This window comes from Rattus norvegicus, chromosome 16 (assembly GCF_036323735.1).
Source record: "Rattus norvegicus strain BN/NHsdMcwi chromosome 16, GRCr8, whole genome shotgun sequence".
In the NCBI taxonomy this organism is placed as follows: domain Eukaryota; kingdom Metazoa; phylum Chordata; class Mammalia; order Rodentia; family Muridae; genus Rattus; species Rattus norvegicus.
The window spans coordinates 4,233,008-4,255,190 of record NC_086034.1 but is presented as its reverse complement, the minus strand read 5'-3'; the positions used below and the strand labels follow the sequence as shown (position 1 = coordinate 4,255,190).

General features: G+C 42.8%; 1 protein-coding gene and 1 long non-coding RNA gene across 5 annotated transcripts in view; one reads left to right on the top strand and one right to left on the bottom strand.

Annotated features, from left to right (window-relative positions):
• The window catches only part of Cacna2d3 (calcium voltage-gated channel auxiliary subunit alpha2delta 3), an 813,990-nt gene that overhangs the window by 663,847 nt on the left and 127,960 nt on the right, over positions 1-22,183 (top strand). For all 4 annotated transcript variants that reach the window (XM_063275287.1, XM_063275286.1, XM_063275289.1 and 1 more), the window contains 4 exon segments: positions 1,456-1,549; positions 4,823-4,918; positions 12,063-12,184; positions 15,327-15,407. In XM_063275287.1, the coding sequence (XP_063131357.1) occupies positions 1,456-1,549; positions 4,823-4,918; positions 12,063-12,184; positions 15,327-15,407 (393 nt within the window).
• LOC103693891 (uncharacterized) lies at positions 5,639-22,083 on the bottom strand. Its single transcript, XR_596355.2, has 3 exons — positions 22,008-22,083; positions 18,297-18,373; positions 5,639-6,105 (listed from the first exon to the last, which is right to left on the bottom strand). It is a non-coding gene; the product is annotated as an uncharacterized LOC103693891 (long non-coding RNA).

Below are 22,183 nucleotides of genomic sequence, written 5' to 3'. Positions count from 1 at the left end.
TAGCTACAACTTGAACAGAGGGAACGACCTAAAAGAAGCATGGCACCTGCTCCCTTCCCAGTGTACATCCCTTATCAATGATGGGAAGCCTGTGTGAAATGTGGTGTCTTACAGAATAACCCCAGCAATCCCAGCAGAGGTGTGTGGAGATTCCCCAGCTGTGTACTGACAGTTTCATGGGTTAGGTTTTCTTTTAGGGATGTCATCTAGTAGGAGAAGAATCAGATGGGCAGCAGATGAGACCAATTTTTCATTTCTTTGACTTGTTAATTATTATATTAAAATCCATATCTAAAGCATAGAAATACTACAAAAATGCATTTTAAAATTAAGCTTATTTAAAAAAATATTTTTATATGTGTATGAATGTTTTGCCTTCATGTACACCTGTGTGCCACCTGAGTGTCTGGTACCCACAGAGGCCTCCAAAACTGGAGATACAAATGGTTGTAAGCTACAATATGAGTGTTCAGAATCTAACTCAGAGCTTCTATGCCTCTTGGAAGCTCTCAATTTGGCTTCTTTTAACCACCACTTGGTTTCTTAATATGTTGTGGGGTTTGCTTCAGCAGCTTCTTAAAGAAGAAGCATTATACCTGGTACTGAAGCCTTTATACCTCCTTGCCCTCTCCCTCCCCTCCCCGAAGAGCTACTTTTCTGTATTTGTTCATAATAATAAACACTAATGCTATTTAGGCAGGTGTCCGTGAACAGTGTGTAGTTTTGTTTCACTGTCTTGCCTGTCAATGTTATAAACAGAATTTACCACCCCTCATCCAAAATTGCAAAATTCCAATCTGTAAAACATTTAAACAACAACAGTGACACTGTACCATGCAAAAAAATTCCCTCATTGCTTGCAGTCCTATTCAGATTTTATGTATAGCATTATACATATACCTTTCAATGTCTTTCACAGAACTCTGCCCAGTAGGCTTTTGGATAGACACAGCGGCCCCCTTTAACATGAGGACAAGTCTTAAATGGAAGACCTCACATTCTATGAGTACCCATAATTATCAGTGGTGGAATCCCAGTCTCATACCCTGCTGAATGCAGCCTGCTGAACAAGTGATGGTGTAGTGCGGGCTATAGTGGCAGTGTGGCTAGACCCAGCTTGTCAGGAGTTCTGGCTTCCCATCTCCCAAATTAGGACTCAGCATGCTGGCCCTGGCGTGAACTGTGAGCTGTGTGAGCTGGGAGGAGAGAGCAGAAAACCAAAGTGCGGGACACCCAAGCCTTTCTGCTTGCTACTGTCTAGTCCCGTTGCCTGGGGCCTAGTGGTATTCCCAGCATATCAGATATCTGACTGTTTCATATTTTCAGCCAGTGAAAAGTTAACTCATAAAGCAATACCCTGTATAAGAGCAACACCTCATACTATCCTCAGGACTTCTCCTGTGCCCTTCTTTGGAGCCTAGCCAAAGCCTTCTTGTCTTCTGTCCTTCCCAACAGGTGACAAAGAATTGATTCAAGAAGTCCTTTTTGATGCTGTGGTAAGCGCCCCTATCGAAGCCTATTGGACCAGCCTGGCCCTCAACAAATCTGAGTAAGTGGCTGCATATGTCCCACTCCGTGGCCATTTCCACTCAAGCTCCAAAATATGGTTATGGTTTAAGGAACTAAAACCATTTCAGGAGCCTGGTGTTAAAGTTCTTTAATTTTCCCCTAAGCTCTTAACCACAAAAGCTAAAGGCAGAGTAGTGGCAGGGGCTTGGATGGCGGCTCCTGGGGCTTGACATGTAATTTGTTGAGTTTTAACATTACATGAAATTCAGTATGTAGAGGTAGGATGACACTTCCGAGGAGTGGGGGTGGTAGTGGTGGAGCCTTGGCACAGCTCCCTCTCACCCCCACCCAGGCTAGAGTGAACTTGGGAGGAGGCCAGGAGAGGTTGTGAATAGGCTTGGGAAAAGGATAACTGTTTTTCAGTGGGGTGTCAGTTACTGCCCTGTGGTTTTATATCTGAAGTGGAAGAGGGGGTGTAGATGGGGGAAATCAAGAGTAGTTGATGTCAAAATCTTGGGCTAGAACAGTGTTAATGGCTTATTATTGTAGTGTTTTTACTCTTTATTCTCCCTAGGCGCTCAAGTGGTACAGGATTCAGATCTTTTTCCTATTCGTTTGTTTCTTCCTCTGCTTCTACTTTCTTCTCTTATATCTATCACTCGTTCTGCCTTCATTCATTCATTCATTCATTCATTCATTCATTCATGCATGCATGCATGAATCAGGAAATGGTAGGAACCAGAGCCATTCCATGAAGCAAGAAAATAATCCTTACATTTGAAGAATTTGGGGTTGCTGAGAACTGTGGGGGATGGGGTGGTGGCAGGCAATGAGAGGAAGCAACAGTTGGTGGGGTGGGTCTGGACCTTGAGGGTCAGAGTAGAGATTTTGAAACGAAGCTGGTGTATGGCACATGTTAGGCAAGTGTTCTATTATGGAGCTGTGTCCTCCTACCCTCAAGATTTTGGATTTTCTATTCAGAATATTAGAAACTCACTGAGTGCTTTTCAGAAAGAGGCTATGACGATAAAGGTTAAAAGGAATAGGGACAGCCTCTCTCTGACTGCACATAGAGTGTAATTGGGTAGGAAGGGCAGCAAGGCTCCAGGACATCCATGTGTCAATCATGCACAGCAAGACAACAGGCACAAGCTGTCAAGGCCCACATGCGGCTTGCTTCAAAGGTTGAGCTCCTCCACCCTATGCCAAGCCCTGCTGGTGGTTTGTGGTGTGAGTGGAGGGAGACTGAGGCTCTTGTTTTCATTACCAGATTGGCACAATAAGCCCTTGGAAAGATAGTGCTGTTTTACAAGATAGAAGACAAGGAAGGAGGAGCAAATCCTGGCTAGGCATGGCCAGAGCCTTTCCAGACACCGGAGGTGCAATCTCACCAGGGGAAACTCTTACTGAGGAGAGACTACCATGTCCACTACTTTGTGCTGTCCACTTCCTTACCTCCCAGGTCATTTTCCCTAGAAGGATGGAAAAGAAACATAGCCTATCTAGGGTTTCTTTCTCTCAGAAATATGTAATATTTATTCTAGGGTCTTGTGAAACTCTGAATTTGGAGCAACGGTTGCTGACTCAGTTCTCATATATGCTACAGATGTCTTAAACAGTAGCTTGTCCCACTGTGCACATCTGTAACTGATTGGATAACCTTCCAATTCGATGTGAGCTACAAGCAGAGCCAAATGCATCATGTTAGTTTTTCTTCATCCCTTGCATACTTAAAGGTATTACTGGCCACCTCATCTACTGTCAAAGACAGAGAAATAAAAAACTCTGTATTGAAAATGACACAGACAGTGTTTGGAACAAATTGCTACTCGTGTCTAAGACAGAGAAGCAGCCCAAGGATTGTCATTATATTCATAATTTGCATATTGGAAAAATTGTGTTTATGGAAAAGGACATTTTCTTTTCTCAAAGAAGAGTCCTATGTTGGAATCTCCTAGAGACTAGGCTCAGATGCAATGATGTTCTGGAAGATGAACACTGGTATAGGGAGTGTCCTTTATAAAGACAGTTGATGGCATTTCTGTTCATGAAACTCTTTAATGGGGATGCTGGAAGAAACCATTTCTGGTTATTGCTTTTCTTCTTGCTTTAATTGAACTGGTGACTGAAGCAGGCAGAGTGAAGGGGATTCAGTTTGACTCACAGTTTTAGAGAGTTCCACTTACCATCTCTTGGCCCCCTGTGGTAGTATAGAGGATCATGGTGGAAACAGTATGTGTTAGGGGAGAGCACTTTGCTCCACTTCATTGTAAGTATGGGAGAGAGGGGGGAGGGAGGGAGGGAGGGAGAGAGAGAGAGAGAGAGAGAGAGAGAGAGAGAGAGAGAGAGAGAGAGACAGACACAGAGACAGAGAGACACAGAGACAGAGACAGATAGAGACAGACAGAGATAGAGAGACACTGAAAGACACAAAGAGACACAGAGAGACACAGAGACAGACAGAAACAGAAACAGAGACAGAGACAGACAAGATATGGAGAGGGGAAGAGAAAGGAGGGGAGAGAAGAGGAGGAGGAGGAAGAGGAGGAGGAGGAAGAGGAGGAAGAGAGAAAGAGTTGGGAATGCAACTCCCCTCTCCCCCTATGTCTGCCTCCAATGATTTCCTCACACCATGTTCATCCTCTTGAAGTTACCAAAATTCCCAAAATAGCACCCACTACCCAAGGACCAAGTCCCCAGCATACGAGCCCTTTGGGGAGTATTTTGTTAACGTTATTTCACTTGTCTCTTTGGGATGTTTTTGAGACCAAGCTGTATGCTCTACTCAAAGCTATAAATTCCTCCCAGCTGTGTAGAATCCCAGGTTGTAGGCTACTACAAAGGTGGTTCAATGACTCCTTGTTTCTGTCCATGGGGAAGATCCACCCAACAGTCTCAAGACCAGAAATGCACTTGGTAGCATCACAGTAAAAACATGCCCTATGGACATCTGCTGATTCCTTCTCTACGTCTCAGACTGCTTTCTCTAAGCTTATATCAAGAACCTTACAGTGAGAATTGTTTATGGTTGGAAGTGTGATTTTTCTTGTTCTTGCTGTATTTGTCAGCAGGGGTCCCTTCATCTTTCCTGAAAGTCTTTTTATGCAACCTGTGTCAGGACAGGAATTAGCAGCCTGACCTTGGTGCATGCGTGGTTATATACATGTTCGCTTGTACAAGTTTCCCTGACAACTTTTAAAGTTCAGGTTTCAAAGCTGCCGTTTTGTCAAACATCCTGTGAGTCTTGAGATGTAAAAGCCATTATCTGCTTACTGTCTAGAAGCACTCCCTGACGTCTGCTGTTCTGTTTCAGGAATTCTGACAAGGGTGTAGAGGTCGCCTTCCTCGGCACTCGCACAGGCCTCTCAAGAATCAACCTGTTTGTGGGGGCTGAACAGCTCACCAATCAGTAAGTAGGAGGGCCCTTCTGCAGGGCCCAGTGAACTCCTCGGAGCAGAGATTCAAAGGTGGCTTATTTCATTTCTTAAGGTTCAGGCTACCTAAAGCCTGATGAGAGTCTTGTACGATGGGGGCCCCAGTACACAAGTTCACCTGTCAGTTGGTCCTTCCACAACCCTTTATTCTTTCAGCTCTTTGGCTTCTGTCTACTGCCCTGGCGTCTGCTCCTGCCTGGCACGTCATCTCAGACTAAACTTGGGAGGTGACACAGCTGCTGGGGAGGAGCTGGAGGGAAGGACATGCTGGGGCTCCTGACACGCATCCTGATGCTCTTCCCGGGAATTACTGCCAGGGTCTCGGGTTGCTCTTGATTTGTTTGTTTCTGTTTCAATAGACCTTTGCACCTCTAGGCACAACACAAGACGACCCAGAGCCCCGCCCCCAGAGGTGGGCTCTTGGAAGGTACCTGATTGACACTGTCTCTGTGTAGCTCTCAAAAGAACTCAAGGGACAGGGACAAACAATAGCTCAGCCCAACACCCAGCTAGCTGCTTATTCAGTCATGTCAGTCCCAATTCTTAAGGAGCTTAATGTCCTTGGTCAACATATGGGTATTTTACCAGCATGGACCAATAGTCTGAATCTTCTCTAAGTTCACTGATACCTTTTACTCAGTCTCTTTTCTCTGACACAGGAACATTGTTAGGTCAGGGACAAATGGGGCCTAACATGCAGCAAAGTCAGAAGTGTTTAATAATTGACTGAGTTCAGAGGTTCCCAGCAGACCTTTCACAATGGACCCTCAGGGACAATGGTAATCTACACTGTGGCCATGAGCTTGAGAGTGGCTGACTCCTGAGGTCTCTCTCACATGGGAGATGTCCCTTCCTTAAAGGTCCAGTTCAGCCATGTCCCGTCCTGTTGGATGAGACCCTGGCACAGGCCGAGTTTGACAAATGCAGATGCGTCCACTTTGAGATGTTTGGAGAGATTGGCTTTGGCTTTCCTCTCAAGGACTTCTGCTGTTTCTCTTCCAGAACCTCACATCTATCACTGTGGAAGTTCTCTTTCAGTGCAGACTGAATTTTTAAAGCCCTCTTTAGCCTTTTACCCCCCAAAAGAGGCCTTTTCCAGAAAGCAGGTTGTCAGGAAGGATGAGTATTGATTGAGCTGCAGGTTTCCTTCTCCATGGAGGACCTAGAGAGTGAGCAAAGAGAGAACTAGATTTTCTCTCTCTTAGAGAACACAGACTGTACTGTTGCTGGTACTAATATTTAAAAACAAGCAAACAATAATAGTGGTAGCCTTCTCCTAGGCCCATGACCTACCTAGCCTCAGGTTCTTAGCCTCACTAACAGTGTTGGAGTATAGGTTCCATCCCCAACCTTAAGTCTAATAGAAAGTGGCTGCTCACTCCCCGAAGCTTTTCCACCATTATTGCCCCAGTGGTTATTAGTATAGCATGCAGTGGTTATATATATTATAGCATGAAGTTACTGATCACCCTTTCCTTCTTGTAGCATGGATAGTACCTTCCTAGCATTATGATGGCTAGCTAATGGAAGTGAAGCTTCCAGTTGAGTACCAGCTAGGTCTCTTCATATCCTTTGGTGCCATGGCACTTCTAAATGGTGGCTTTAGCAAGAGGGCATCCAGCTGTGGAGAGTAACCAATAGGATTGGCAATATCCTATCATGTTTAGCAGGGTCTGCGGGACCCCTTTGGCCAATGACTCAAAAGGATGTAGAGTTGAAGTGGACACAAAGCCCCTAGCAAAGAAGCTATTCATAGATGATGGTAGCTGAGAGAGAAAAAATCAATTATTCTCAGTGGAGTTACTCTGGATATACCAATCATACTATAGAGAAGGCTGTGTGCTCAGGAATAGTTGGCCAATATAAATCAGAATCCGTGGTTTTTAGTGTCATATTTTTCTTTGCTTTTTCCCTTTAAGACAGAGGAATAACATGAGATTTTGTGGGTAAGAAGCAGTTAGGATCTGGAAGAAGTTGGGGGACAGGAAAAGATATGAAAAAAATTAGCCATATGAAATCATCAAAGAATAAATATATTTTTCACACACACATAAGCAACCAAGCAATAGCAACAATAAAACATAGCAACTTGCTGATATATTGGTTGCTAGGGTAGATCTGAGTATAGACCACACTTGAGAATGCCAGATTGCCTGATGCATTTTACGTACGGGCCTCTTTTCTGATCATCTGGACAGTGGGAGTTGTAGTAACCTTTGGCTATTGTGAGGATCAAATCTTATAACTCATGTATTCAGTAATACCTGCATCTGTGAGTGCCAAACCCACAACGGTGCAGTGGCCTGCAACAGAGGCAGCAGATGCTCCCTGACTGATTAGGTGGAATTCTTCCATCTTCAATAAACTCATGTTGTGTCTTCATGTGCTGGCCACTTCACCTTCACAGTCTTATGATCATTGGCCTTCCTATTCCTCAATGGTTGAGCTCCAGCAGTTTGGGTAAATTCTTGAAACCATGGCTGGAAAGTTAGGTTTGCTTTTTTTCTGAATGTGTATACACACACACACACACACACACACACACACACACACACAGACACACACACACACACACACACACACACACTTATGAGCACAGAAGGAACTGGATCCTTCAGAGCTATAATTACAGGTGTTTACAGATTGCCTGGCCTGGTCTGTGGGTGCTGGGATCTTAACCCTGGTCTTCATTATTGAACAGCAAGTGCTCTTGACCTGTAAACCATCTGTCCAGCCCTAGAAAGTTTTAGAATTTTGATTTTTGTGTTTGACTATGACATGAAAGGAAGGGCTCAGAGATTTAGATAACATGGAATTTTTGGACCAGAATTAATCTGTATCATATTGAATTTCCTATAGTGGGGTTCTATCTCCTTCCTTTACAACTTACATCAGAAATACATCAATATGGTCATGGCCCCTAACACTTAGTCATCAGCCCAGTATTAACAGTATCCTTTATGTATTTTTGGTGATCTTTCAGGACCCATAAGTATAACACAGGTGATATTAGTCTACACAGTGTAGTCCCAAGCCTCTTCTGCAGTCCTAAGTTTAAACAGAACTACGTCCTACTGTGCACGTAAGCCACAGTGAATCAAAGCTTGAGCTATAAGAGCCCTTTGCTTTTTCACTTGTGCTGCTTTTAAATGACAGACCCCTTTATACCTGGTGTTCTTTGGCACTGTGTCCTGTACTGTCATCCCCATTCATCAGATGGGTAAATGAGGGCACAAAGAGTCTGGTACTTGCTCAGAGCCAGTCAGCTCCACACAGAACCTAGACACGCCCTGTCCAGCACCAACACAGTAACTAAGTTGGAGAAGTAAAGACCTGCTTTGGGACTTCTACAAAAGCACTCTTATCTGCTGCCTCCTGAGTCACTGCTTGGTAGTTGACAGAGACCTTCTGGCATCCCCAGCAATGTGATTCTTTCTCAAATACCAGAAGAAATGGAGAGACGGTGCTATCAGTTCCTGCTTGTGGTACTCCGGGTCTGTTACCCGAAAACCATGACTCCATACAAAGGTCCCTGAGTAACATGTAGGGCTACGTATTTCAAGCCCCTCCTACCTGTCACTGTGTATCTCACTACCAAATAAACCTTGTAAGTGTGAAAATTCTCCTCTCTTACTATATGTGCCTATGAATGGTCCAGTAGTCCCGGGTAGACAACATCTGCTCATCTCCCTATGAGTGAGAGAGCAGAGACACCCATTCCATTTGTATAAGACAGGTCTATAAAATATTTCATGTCCAAAGAAGAAATGACAAAGGTAAAAGCCACAGTGTCTGATATATATTGACCTTTGAACCAGGAAACTCGACTAGTGCGTAGAGTACTGAGCCTGGAAGTTCCTCAACCCAGCTCTGTGACTAGCTCAGGGGATCCCCAACCTTTTCAGTCCTCTCCAGGACTACTTAGGTTGTTATTCTAGATCAGAAGGGGACATTTTTACCATTTCTTAAAAAGTTTAAGGGTAGATTTCCGGAAAGGAGTGTTATTAGGGAAGGCCAATAAACAGATGTAAACAGCTATACGAAAACTAGTTTTGGTCTGCTATGGCCAGTCCAAGCAGTCCACAATGTTATGATGAATATTAACCCAGTGGGCCATTTACAAAGGAAGGTAGTCATACTACTGAGGGAATTTTAGGGACTATAGGAAATATTTTAATGAAAGGAATTAGTTTTAAATGCTTGCAGCGCTTTTTTCTGTATGTGGGATCAAATTTACTTGTGATATTAAACATTTATTCAGTGCTTGCTGAATGCCTCCGAGTAGGGATATTGAAGAGAATAAAGTTTCTGTCTTTGTAGAAGACTGAGGTCTTCTAGTGAGGTTGTAGGGAGGCCAGTTTCAGAAGGTTTTTTGTTTATTTCTTCTTGGTTTTATTTATTTATTTATTTATTTATTTATTTATTTATTTATTTATTTATTTATTTTTGTCCTCAATGAAGTGGGATATACTTCTTCAATGGGAGTCAAGAGAACCCTGACCAGTCACATTCTAAAACTAAAGACTGGTGTCCTGAATTGAATGCTAAAATTCATGAGGTTCAAGTTCCTCATGAATTTTGGACCTCACTTGAGGTCCAAGTGAGGGCCTAGTTCCTCATTTTCTCTCCTTAGTTCATGGATTGAAAATCAGGCCATTACTGATCTAAGGGATGGCCTTTCCATATTAGACTTGTTCCCTGACTAGTCTGTCTTCCTGAAAAAAAATGCTTACAGACAGTGGACCAGTGAGGCCAGCATTCCTTCCTGCCAGGGGTGACTTATCAGCAGAAAGGTCTCAGAGGCTGTAGGGTGACTGGACTCTCTGGAGGAAGGTCAGGTCAACAGACACTCACTGGGACTTCAGAACAATAGTCCTTTTATCCTAGGAGAGAGGACCCAAGACTCTTAGTGGAAATCTGAAACTACATAGTTGCAAAGCCTATGTACCATCTTTCTTCTAAATTCATACCTATGAAAAAGTTTAATTTTAGACTAGGAACAGAGTAAGCAATTACCCACAATATCTAATGATGAACAGAACTATTATAACATTATACTATATGTCATATGAATGTCAGCTATTTCTCTTAAAAGGTCTCCCGGTATTACTTGCTCTTCTTGGGATGATCTGAGATAAGATGATTTACTGCTATGTGCAGAGGTGATATGGTTTGAATACTGTAGGCCTTGTTGCATAGCCTGAAGCCACCTGCTAAGAGTAAGTGCTTGAACAGAAGCACTGCCTTTATAGCTATCTTGAGTCACAGACAAATATTGAATGGATAATATGCAGCATGGATATGCTAGACAACAGGATGTCCATATTTTTGGTGAAATGGAATGAAACTCCAAGAGTTTGCATCCGAGTGTCACACATTTTAAAACACACAGGTATATGTTTTTTTCTGCAAGCTTCCAAGTAATGTTTGTCAACCATGGTTCCATGTCTGATACCATAGAAAGCAAAGCTTCAGATAAAGAGGAATCTCTTGGTTTCTCTTCCAGCTGCTGTGAGAAAGCAGCTAAAGGAAGAATAGGGTTTATTGGGCTCATAATTCCAGGCTACAGTCCATCCTGGCAGCGGAGCCATGGTGATAAGAGCTCAAGAAAATGACCACATTACCTTCACAGTCAAGAGCAGAAAACAAAAGATGAATGAATACAAGAAAGTTGTAAGCTTACCTTCTTCATTTTAATTAGTCTAGTATTCTCTACAAATCATCCAGTGGTTCTGCCTACAATTAAGATGGGTCTGTCCAGGGGGTTGGGGATTTGGCTCAGTGGTAGAGCACTTGCCTAGCAAGCACAAGGCCCTGGGTTCAGTCCCCACCTCCGAAAAAAAAAATAGATGGGTCTGTCCATATCAATTACCATAGTCAAGGCAATTCTTCATGGATATTCTCAGAGGGTAATTTTAGTCTTTCCAGTAGTTCTCAACCTTCCTAATGCTGAGACCTCTTAATACAGTTCCTTATGTTGGAATGACTCCAAACCATAAAATGATTTTTGTTGCTTATTTATAACTGTAATTTTTCTATTGCTATGAATCATAATGTAAATGTCCATTCTCAGATGGTCCTAGGCAACCCCTGTGAAAAGGTTATTCAACCCTCAAATGGGTCATGACCCACAGGTTGAGAGCTTCTGATCTAGACGCTCACTCACAGTTGTGCCCAGAGGTTGCCTCCTAGGTATTGAGTGGACAACTAGCCATCATCGGGACTATATTTGTCAAGCTCTTTGGAGAAGATACACAAAACCCAGTAAAATGCTGTTCACAGAGGCTTGGTGAAAGAGCTGGGTTAATCTATAAATTAGGCCCTTAGAAAAAGAAGACTACGTAACCAAATACCTCAGAGACTTAAGTGGGACAAGATCTCATATGTGTATCATGTGATTAGATTCATGAGAAAGACTATTTCTTAAGTATACTTTGTGATGCATTTTTAAAACATCTTAACAGATTTTTAATGTACACACACTATCTCACACACACAGACATGCACACCGCTAAGTTGGGGAAGTGACAGATATGACAATTACAAATTAACTCTTCCTATAATAGATGTGCAAATAAAAATCATACTTAAAATAATCATCATATTGTACTCCATATGTTCTAGGCAGTAGTTATCTACTAAAAATAAAATCTCAATAACAAGAATGATTTTGACTTTGAGACGATGCTGTAGGGAAGAGAACAAATATAAACGGTGTTCTCCTTCGAGAGAAATGCCATGGGCAAGGGCAAGGACAGGAAAGGAGAGTGGGCCACAGAGGGCCTGGGAGCCATCCTGGGTGCCTAGGGATAAGGAACTTAGGCAAAGACGAACCTGTAGGTCCTGAGAGGGGGACAATTTTACCTCCCTTAACTTACCTCATCCAGTAGTTTCCCTACTATAGTGTGGATTCATTTTACTCTCTCAGAATCCGACTGATAGACCCCACAAGGTACTTTTGAGTAAAGTGGGCTGCATAGTTTAGACTTGGATCTCTCTTGGGCTAAAGAGGGGGAAGTCGGACTTCTAAAATCCAACCCTGGTCTCTCCTGACAAAGGCTCTTGAATATCCTGTGTGCACCATGAGTCGTACAGCATCCTCTTCTCATTCCCTTTCAGGGACTTTCTGAAGGCTAGAGACAAAGAGAACATTTTCAACGCAGATCATTTCCCTCTCTGGTACAGAAGAGCTGCCGAGCAGATTCCAGGAAGTTTTGTCTACTCCATCCCCTTCAGCACAGGTTGGTCAGGGCGCTTACACTTTCACTCTGCTGGCCTGGTCAGCGTGGGACTTTGTGTGACTCCTAGAGGGAGCCGTGTTCAGCCTCTAGCAAGTGCAGAATATCTGGTCATGTCTGAGCCAGTGACTTGTTCTACTTTGGTGACAAACCCCAACACAGTGGAGGTTTGCCTCACCAAATGGCACAAAGGACATTTTAGGAAACAGGGTTGGTAATTTTCATCCTATGGAATTTGAGTAAAACCTTTTCAATTTGTTTCTAAGCCTCATGTAAAAGAAGGTCCAGGCATCCTTTGTTAGAAAATTCTGTGATTTACACTCCTTCAGACAGCCACAATTCCTATTTGAAATCACCAGATAGAAACTTGTAAGTGGAAGGAAGACCTAATATCCACTCCACATCCCCTCTCTTAGGTAAGACCTTGCTTTCCATGCCTAACTTGGTATTCACAATGGACCCTGGGATAGCATTGAAATGAACAGCAATCATTTCTTCTGCTTCCTAAGTGCTAGAGTTACAGGTGTGTACCAAACACAGCCAGCAGGACCAAGTCTTTGTAGAGTTTTATAAACTTCACCGGCTTACCTGGGGCTGTAGTGACCAGTAAGATCCATAGAACTAAGAACTTTCATAGCTTTAAGTTATGAAACTATTAGCATTACCTGCTCCCGACATACACGGAAATACAAGTATTGGCTTGTTTTAACAAGTGTTAGTTGGAAGACACACTGAGTAATTCAGTTGCCCCCGGATTGTTATCTCAACTTGTTAAAAGTGCTATACTACTTTTAGCACTCTGCCTGTGGAACGTTCTATATGGAACATTCTAGAAACTGCTGAGAAAGAGATCCAGTTCAATAACCTTGAGCTGCTCTGGGAAGTTTGCTCTGTTGTTGTACATTCTTTTTAAGTGCTTTTTTAAAATTTATTTTTGTTTCATATATATTGGTGTTTTGCCTGCATGTACGCCTATATGAGGGAGTGTAGGATTCCCTTGAACTGGAGTTATAGACAGCTGTGATCTGCTATATGACATCTAGAAATTGAACTCAGTCAGGTCCTCTGGGAGAGCAGCCAGTACTCTTAACTATTGAGCCATCTCTCCAGCTCCAGTGAAGGCCTACAGTAGCTCAACCTTTGAAAAATGTTCTTAGCTTAACCCTGGCAAAAGTCCCACAGCGCTTGGTGTCACCTGTCTGTATAACTCTTGGTGCTTCCTCATTTCTGTGAATGACTGTGTTTGCAGACAGAAGACATGATAATAGAGGTCTGATGCAGATGGGCACAACAGGAAGCACCAGCCAGAAGTTACTCTTCTTGTTTTGCAACAAAATCTCCAAGAAAAACACTTTCTAGAAGGGAAGGCGTGTTAGGGCTCACAATTGAGACACATTCCATCATGATCATGCCAGTGAAAGCAAGGCAGTGGGAGCAGGAAGCCAGATGGTTATGCTCACAGCCAAGAAGCAGCAAGTAAAATAGCAAGTAGGGTCAAACATCAACCTCAACCCCAATCTGCCAAGTGACCCACTCCCTCCAGCAAAGTTCACCTAGTCAAGATTCCACAAACTTCTCAAATAATACCCTCACCTGGGGACCTGGCGTTCAAGTACCTGATCCTCATGGGGAAATATCACATACAAGAGTCCTTCATTAATGGAGAGACTCAAACAAAGGTGAAATTTCACCATTGAGATTTTCACAAGGGGTGGGATTCATAGTAGCACAGAGGATCTTTCCTAGAGTGAGGATTTTGAACATTTTCTCTTGCTTATACAACTCTGAGCATAGATAACTATATATGTTTAGTTTCTCATATACGCTTCCCAGGCTCTATAGTCCTTCCTTCACCATTCCCTGCCCTGATTTTCTTGCTTGACATGTTAACTAGGGTACAGCGAACTATTTGGTTCTATAGAAAACCTATAATATAACAATACCATTTCAATCTCATTTTACCTTCCTTTGTCTTGGAACTATAAAGCAGACAGAAAATGATACTTAGCTTGCTCTCCTTCTGAGTCTGCGAGGAGCCATCAAGTCCATAATAAGAGAAGTGGCACTGCGGCAGACTATTGTGTCTCTAAACCGCATTGCATGTGTGCTCACATAGGTATGATGGTCTCCTTTGCCAAGTTACTTTGTAATCCTCTGTTTGTCTGCACTACTTGTGCTTGAGAAAAAAATAACACTGAATTAATTGAAACTGTCTTTGTATTGGTATTGGAAACAGGTTTTTACTGACCATTTAATCCGATTGTATACTGAAAGAAACTAACTTTATTTGTGGTAAAATTATGAATAATATACCATCTTAGATGATATCCTAGTTACTTTTTACTTAGATTTCTTTTAGGTTTATGGAAAATCTACAGTACAATGAGGTACCTGCCACAATGGTGAAGCTCCTTGGGTTGACCACTCAGACACAAGCTGGGTCTAAGAGAATATTCTTAATTGCCTTGGTCATGAGTTTATTCCAGTTTAGTTTGCCTTGCCTGGTTCTCAGTTCAATGGACTTAGTTCACCTCTCTTTCATTGCGTTCTTTTCTCTGAGGCTGGCATGAGATGAGATGAGCATTCCGCATTTTGCTCATAATTTGTAGTTAGTAGACATTAGAACTGTTTTTTACTAATAGGCAGCCAATACTCGCTCCATATTGTCACCACACTTATTAGTGTTTGGATGATGTGTTCATTCCAGTTATCTCCTTATTTAGAGTATTTTTGCTTAGAAAAACTGTTCTTAAAATGAAATGTTTATAGACCAGTTAAGAACTATGTAACAAATCTGGGATATACCAGGTAACTTAACAATACTTTCAGAATTAGACTTCAGGTAACCTTATTTACAAAGGTAACACAAATCAAACCACAGACATGTCAGGGAGTAGCCAAGGGTTACAAAGTCTGCAGTCTCCATGGTAGCCAGGGGTTTCAATATGTAGACCTGCACTCTCCCCAGATCAGATAGCAGGAAGTTATCGTGTTGCTTCCAGAATTGATGGCAGAGTCTTCACATTTTAGAGCATTCTGGACTCTGGAACCAGAGTCCCAGCAAATTCTATAGATGGACAGCCATGGCTGGGATGATTCTTCTATATCCGTGTATCCCAGAATGCTTCAATTTTTCTTTCTATAGGAACGGTCAACAAAAGCAATGTGGTGACAGCAAGTACCTCCATCCAACTCCTGGATGAGCGAAAATCTCCTGTGGTGGCAGGTAAACCATGATTTCGGTTGAAGATTGATATAAGCAGGGCTTCTGTTTGTCTAGCACATTGACTCTCTAAAAGGTAGGTTTCAAAAATGAGAAAAACATTTCTTCTTCAGCTACATGTTATTTCCTTCGCACTAAGGTTCTAGAGAAGCAGGGGTTCTCTATCTACGCATAGAGACCCATTTGAGGAATCAAATGTCCCTTTCACAGAGGTCACTTAAATGATCAGATATTTATATTACTATTCATAACAGTAGCAAAGTAACAGTTACGAAATAACAATGGGATAATTTTATGGTTGGGGGTCAACATGAGGAATATATTAAAGGGTTGCAGCATTAGGAAGGTGAGAACTCCTCTAGAGGCTCAGGGGATTTCACGTAAAAGCAGAAATCTTTTCCAGGTTTTCTGTTGACTCTGAGCCCAGGGGAGATAGTGGGAAAATGTAGAGAAAATGCAGGAAGCTCTAGGTTGCCCATTTTATGCATTTAGGAAATGGGCATCCAAGGAATCTATAGGATTGTTTTTTAAATATTAGCACACACAAGCTGTATTAGCACACACAAGCTGTATTAGCACACACATACACGCTGAAATGTGACTTTTTCTTTAGAGACCAAGATACATGTGCAAGTTCTGGGATTGGGATCATGGGAAAGCTAAAATAGTCTACAGTTAAGTCTTGGGTTGTCAAGGAAGCCTTTTCTGTGGCTCTCTACTGTTCTCATCCGATCCAAGTCAAAGTAATGACCTATGTCTGAATGAAAGCTTTTGCTAGTGGCATTTGTACTTAGGGACTGAAATCTGCCATAGCTCTCCTAGAAAGAGAGCATGCCTGGTGCATAGTCCGTTCCTAATATGTTATTGCTGGATCCATGGGTTGATGGATGGATGGTATGTGCCAAGCACTCTCTTGATCTGGACTGTTTACCAAAGGGAGTCATTGTTTTTGGGCAGGCTGCCTCATGAAGTTGTACTTCAGAGTGACTTTGAGCATCCGTGCCTGTGTCTCTGCAACGCTGTGGTAATTTGTGGAAAGGGGAGCCAAAAGGAGCAGAGGAGCAGACCTGACTGAAGTGTTTGCTCTTTGGCTGGGAACCACTGCCTTTCCTTCCACTTTATTTCTGACAGGGCCTGTGCATCATAATTATATTAGCAGGGGCTGAACGATCTGGGGATAGCCACTCTGCTTATCCTTGGGCTATTGGATATGACAAGAAAGACAGCCTTATGTATTTGACCTGCAGCTTATCTTGAACTAGGAGGACCTACAATTAATCAGCCAACAGATACGAGCTCTGAGGATTCATGGCTTCTGTCTTCAAATGCTGTCACCTAATGCCTCATGCTCCTTGAGGAAAGGAGGAGACAGGATCACTTAACTCAGCAAGATTTATTTTTGCCTAAAGGAGGTCAGACTTGCTTACCTCTGGGCTGCTGCAGCCAGCTAATTCTAGACGCACATTATCTCCTGGGGGCTGGGGTCAGAGACAACAGCTGTCAATGACATGGTCAGACCAAAGTAGTCTTTCTGGTTCAAAATTTCACTTTAAAACCCTTTCTGTGAGTCTCTTATTCAGTGATTATAAAGGGCACTCCTGGCCTTTTCTGAAGTCACCCTAACCCAGCTACCTCTGTCCATGCATAAAAGGAGTGTTCAAATGGGTGTAAATGCCTGTTATTTTGTAAGCGAATATGACCTTGTCTGGAAGCTGTGTATCTACACTAACAGGGAGCATGCATTTGGTAAATGGTTTGCTGGTCTATTATTGAGTTACATAGCTGGCCAGAGACCACAGGCAGGCCACAGCTTGGCTCACCTTGAGGGGATAAGAAAGGCAGGTCCTATTTGTTGTCTCTAAGTGTGTACCCAAAGCTCCTTGTGTTGAGCAGATAATGACAGAGCAAAGCCAAGAAACAGGGCCATCTGGGGAACTGTTTTTAGTTTGGACCTTTTAAAGTTGGTGGCTGCTGACCTTCTTTTCCCTTCTATGTTTGTGAGACATGAAATAAAACAGAATCCCTTGGTTTTGATCTTGCAGACTGCTGTGGATACAGCCCCATGATGGCAGTGACCTCAGGGGGACCTTTCTGTCTTCCAAAGCAGAACAGTCCCTTCAGCAGACCCCTGGCTTCCATGGACAGTCTCAACCATCATGTCAGTCACCAGGCGATGAGGCTCCAAGCATTCCACTCTGCATTTTCCTCATATTACTCAGCTAGTGTTTGCCACTATGAAATAAGGGGGCCTTTTAGTTGGAGAGGCAGACTTGTTATGGCGGATGAAGATGAACTTTTGAGTAGGCTTGTTCCCCATTAGTAGGCCTCCGGCAGCAGATGGGACACAGCCAACTGGCAGGAATTTGGGGTCTCAATGAAATCCTTGTGTGCAGTTGAAGCTTATCAGAAAGAAAAGGTGTATAACTTTGCAAATAGCTCCCAAAGAGCCTGTTGAAAGGCTGTCCCGTGCACAGCCTAACCTGATATCTTCGCATTTATTAGCTGTATGTACTAGTTTGGGGACAGAAAGGGGTTTTCTTCTTTCTTTTTCTTGTCTCCTTTTTAAAACAAAAACATTTAGATACTCATCTGTCAATGACACCTTTGAAGAAAGGCCAGTTGAAGTGGGCAAGATTCCACGTAGGCATCAGCCTCAGTGTAGAGGCAGTGTCCATCCATCTTCTGGGCCTCTGACAGTGCTTCCCAGCCTCCTCTTGAGCACTCTGCCAACTTCACGGCTGCCAGCAGTGTGCCTTGCTTACTTAATTGCTTTCCCAGGGCAATAGAAGACATGGCAGGGTCTACCCAGACTCTTTCGACTCTAGAGCCTTGGAAACGCTCGTGTGTGTCAAGACCCTAATCCATTTTTCTGTTGTGATTAGAAATACAAACCTTGGAATGTAAGGTCAGCTTGAATTTGCCACTCATCTCGTAGCTTGCTCAGTTCATGGTCACGGGTCAGTGGAGCTCTGAAAGGCAGAGTCAAGATTATTATTAGCTCCTTGCTTTATTTTCATTTGGGGATAACATAAAAGAACAAGAAGAAACCACCTGGATATGAAGACATGTAAAAATGCCAGGATGTGTAGGAGTGACCCATTTTCACCTTCAATTTCATTCATTCATTCATTCATTCATTCATTCATCACATTAAATAGGACTCCTGCTTTTGTCAGATATTTGACCTATCACTGAATAACTGATTATCTCCTGATGTCTCTTCCCTTTTCACCAGGTATATACATTATCAGTAATCTTAGAGTTATGTCTAGAGTAAAAGAGATGGCTCAACAGATAAGAACATACCATCCAGCCTTATAACCCATTCCCTGGAACACGCATACACATATCATAGTAATAGTAAATGAAAAAAATTAAAAGCCATACCTGTATAGGGCCAGGGAATTAAAGAGCCGAGTGATTTCCTGGAAGGTTCTAGAGGTCAAAGATTGTGTGCTTTTTCTTTTCTGCACCCCAGATTGTAGCCAGCTGAGTACTTAGATTGTGGTGGGCACACATCAGTGAAATGTTATAAATTGAATTGAGCCCGTGGAAATATGCTTCACCCTAACCTAGTTATTTGCCAATTCCATGTCCATAAATTATCTAGACTAATTCTCCACTGGCCTCTCCGTCAGGAAGGCCAGCCGTTCTCTCAGGTACTACCTCTGAGGAAATGACCTGAGTGGATAAAATGGTCATGGTGTGTATAGTGTGGTGGTGGACAGATGGCACAACAGACGGTAAAGGGGACCTGTTCTTGAACTGTTTGTCCTGTTTCCATACTCACTGGCTAGACTCTGAAAAATACAAACTATATAACCTGGCCCCTTGTCAGATTTCTGGAAAAAGGATTTTGCGTGTTTATGTGCTGTGGTTGGGTAGGGTGTGTGCACAGGCACATGTGTACGCTTGTGTGAAGGCCTAATGTTGGTGTCAGATGCTTTCCTTGATGATTCTCTACTGTATATAGAGATAGGCTCTTTTGTTGAGCCTGGACGTGATGTTTTGCCTGGCTTGGCAGTCAGCCTGTTCCAGGGATTCCCTGAACTATGAGACACCCATACATTTTCTACAGGGATTCTGAAGAATCAAACACTAGGCCTCACAGTTGCAACACCTGATGAACAACCTCTTTAGCCCAGACTTCTGAATTTTTAAAGTAATACACAATTAAATCAGAGTCACACCATTTGCTCTGAAATGTACATTTTAACATATCAGAATCTAAAGTTGGTCCCAATTGTGTGCTCCATGTGACCTCTTAAATACCATAAGCAAGAGCTCTCATAGTTACCTTCTGGGGGCTGACATGGTATATATGTGAGCGATATGGCCTGAATAAGTTATTCTAGGAGTATGGGCTTCATATTCCTAGAATATATATATATATATATATATATATATATATATATATATATATATATATATTCACTTGCTATATGGAGTATAGAATCTGCTGGCCAGATAAGGAGCCCCTGTCCATGCCTCAGAGACTCTCACTGGCAAAATTCAAATGCACACCATAATAACACCATCCCAAAGGATGGGACTATCTTTAGGATAGAACAATTATTTTCTGTCTTAACCAAAAGTTATCTTTTCACTGAAGTTCTAGTCTGTAATATGAATAGTAGACTGGTAGCCAATCTGATCATCATAAAAAGCTGGACATTAGAGCATTAATTTATTATATTATGACTTTTAAAGCAATTTTATTGTGGTCTGACATATCCCAAAAATCACTGCGCTTAAGCTGTAGAGTTTACTGAGATTTCAGTAGAGCAGAAGGAGATCCCGACCTTCCAGTTTGCTTAGCAAGGGACATGGATTGCATTAGATCCATTCATAAGGAAAATCTGAAAATGTGGCCTATGTGATTTCATTTGCATAATTCAAGGCAGTGTAATGAAGGGGAAGATTTCACTTTAAACAGCTAATTAGGAAGGTGATTGATTAGCATCATTAAGCATTAGCCATTGTCAGGTAAGTGCTATTTAAACTAAGTGTAGTGTGTAATGTGGGCCCTCATTAGAGTTGGCTGAATGCTTCCAAAACCTTACAAGCAAACAGCCAACTTGACCTCACATCTTTGGTGGAATCTCACTGTGACTTAACTAGCATCCTAGGAATTCAGGGTCAGGTCTGTCGTGGATAGACCTCTGGTTTGTAAAGTCCCAGCAAAGGAAGTGCTTTTATCATTAAAAAAATGGCATGCATATTGGAAGTAGGTAGATAGTTAGTAATGGGTGAGGAAATGAGTTTGATCTCTAGAACCCATATAAAAAAGCCAGATGTGATTAGTTTGTACAAGTAATCCCAGATCCTGGGAAAGCAGGGACAGGAGAAACCCTAGGGTGCCTGTGCCAATGGTGCCACCCAGATCAGCTAGATGTAGACCTATGGAAGACCCTGTCTCAAAAGACTAGGGTGGATGGTACCTGAGAAATGATATCCAAACCTGACCTCTGGCCCCGACATATCTGCGTGTGTGTGTGTGTGTGTGTGTGTGTGTGTGTGTGTGTGTGTGTGTGAGAGAGAGAGAGAGAAGGCTGGTGCTTATTTCCCCTCGTTAGAAGATATTGCTGGTATTTACTTGGTGAAGGGTAAGAATGGTATCAAGCATCCAAAAGTGCAAGTTACCCACTGATCCAGAACAAAGAATGTTCTGGTTTAAAATGCCAGAAGTGGTAAGAAAGAAATGCTGGCTTAAAATGAGCACCATCATTAAACCTCTCAATAGGTATATGTTTCCTTCCCAATGGTGCCTAGTACTGAAGATGCCCTTGTAAGCAAGTGCTCCCAAAGACAATGAGGAGCCATGGGAGAAGGCTAATTGGCATAGCAATGAGCTCAGGGGCTGAGAGCCTATGTCCAAGGTCAAATCCTTCCACCCAGCTGCTTCTCTACCCACTAAGCATATTGCTGCCAAGGGAGAGCTTCCCTTAGTGCTGGAGACAGCGATCCACTAAGTATTGTAGGAATGGGAAGCAGGCAAGAAAAAGAAGAATGGAGGGAGGGAGGAAGGAAGCAGGGAAGAGAGAGAGAAAAGAAAAGAGGGAAGGGGGAAGGAAAAGTACTCTTTAGAAACAGATCCAGTCAAAGAGATAAATTGTCGTTGCTAGGGGCAAAGAGAAGAAAGCCACTCATGTAGTAAGGGTGAGGCCTCTGAGCTATGAGGTAGCCAGAGAGAGCCTTGAGTGGAGTCCTGAATGATGGAGAGGTACCGGGCAAGCAAAATTCTGTGGGAAGAGACTCCTCAGGAAAAGGCAGCTAACTCCCTTCTCCAAGGATCTGAGTGATTTGGGGGTGAGATTCCTTACTCATGCACACACTTCAGCTTGATATTCAGAGACTTGAATGGTGGTGCAGTTTGAGGCCAGTGACCAGACTCTCAGGGGAAGGCTCACAGGCAGGTTGACTGGGAAATGGAAGTCCACATCGTGTCTTTGCTCTAACTCAGCAGCTCAGGTGGAGCATTTGTGGAGGCATTTATAAACAAGGTGGGCTCAATGCAGAGGGGGAAGAAGATGTAGTATATCTGACAACAGCAAATTTCATGAAAATGGGTTAGAAATGCAGTAGAAGATTAGGCCGTCTTACCGTCTGTGACAGGATTTCAGAGTTAGGACTGCCCATCAGAACAGCTGCTCCAAACGGTACAGAAGCACGCTCAGGGTTAGCACTGTTGAAGTAAAAATAGCCCAGGACCAGAGAAACTGGATCCTCTGTGTTAACCCCCTAAGGGACAACTCTCAAGAGCTACAGAGCACATCATC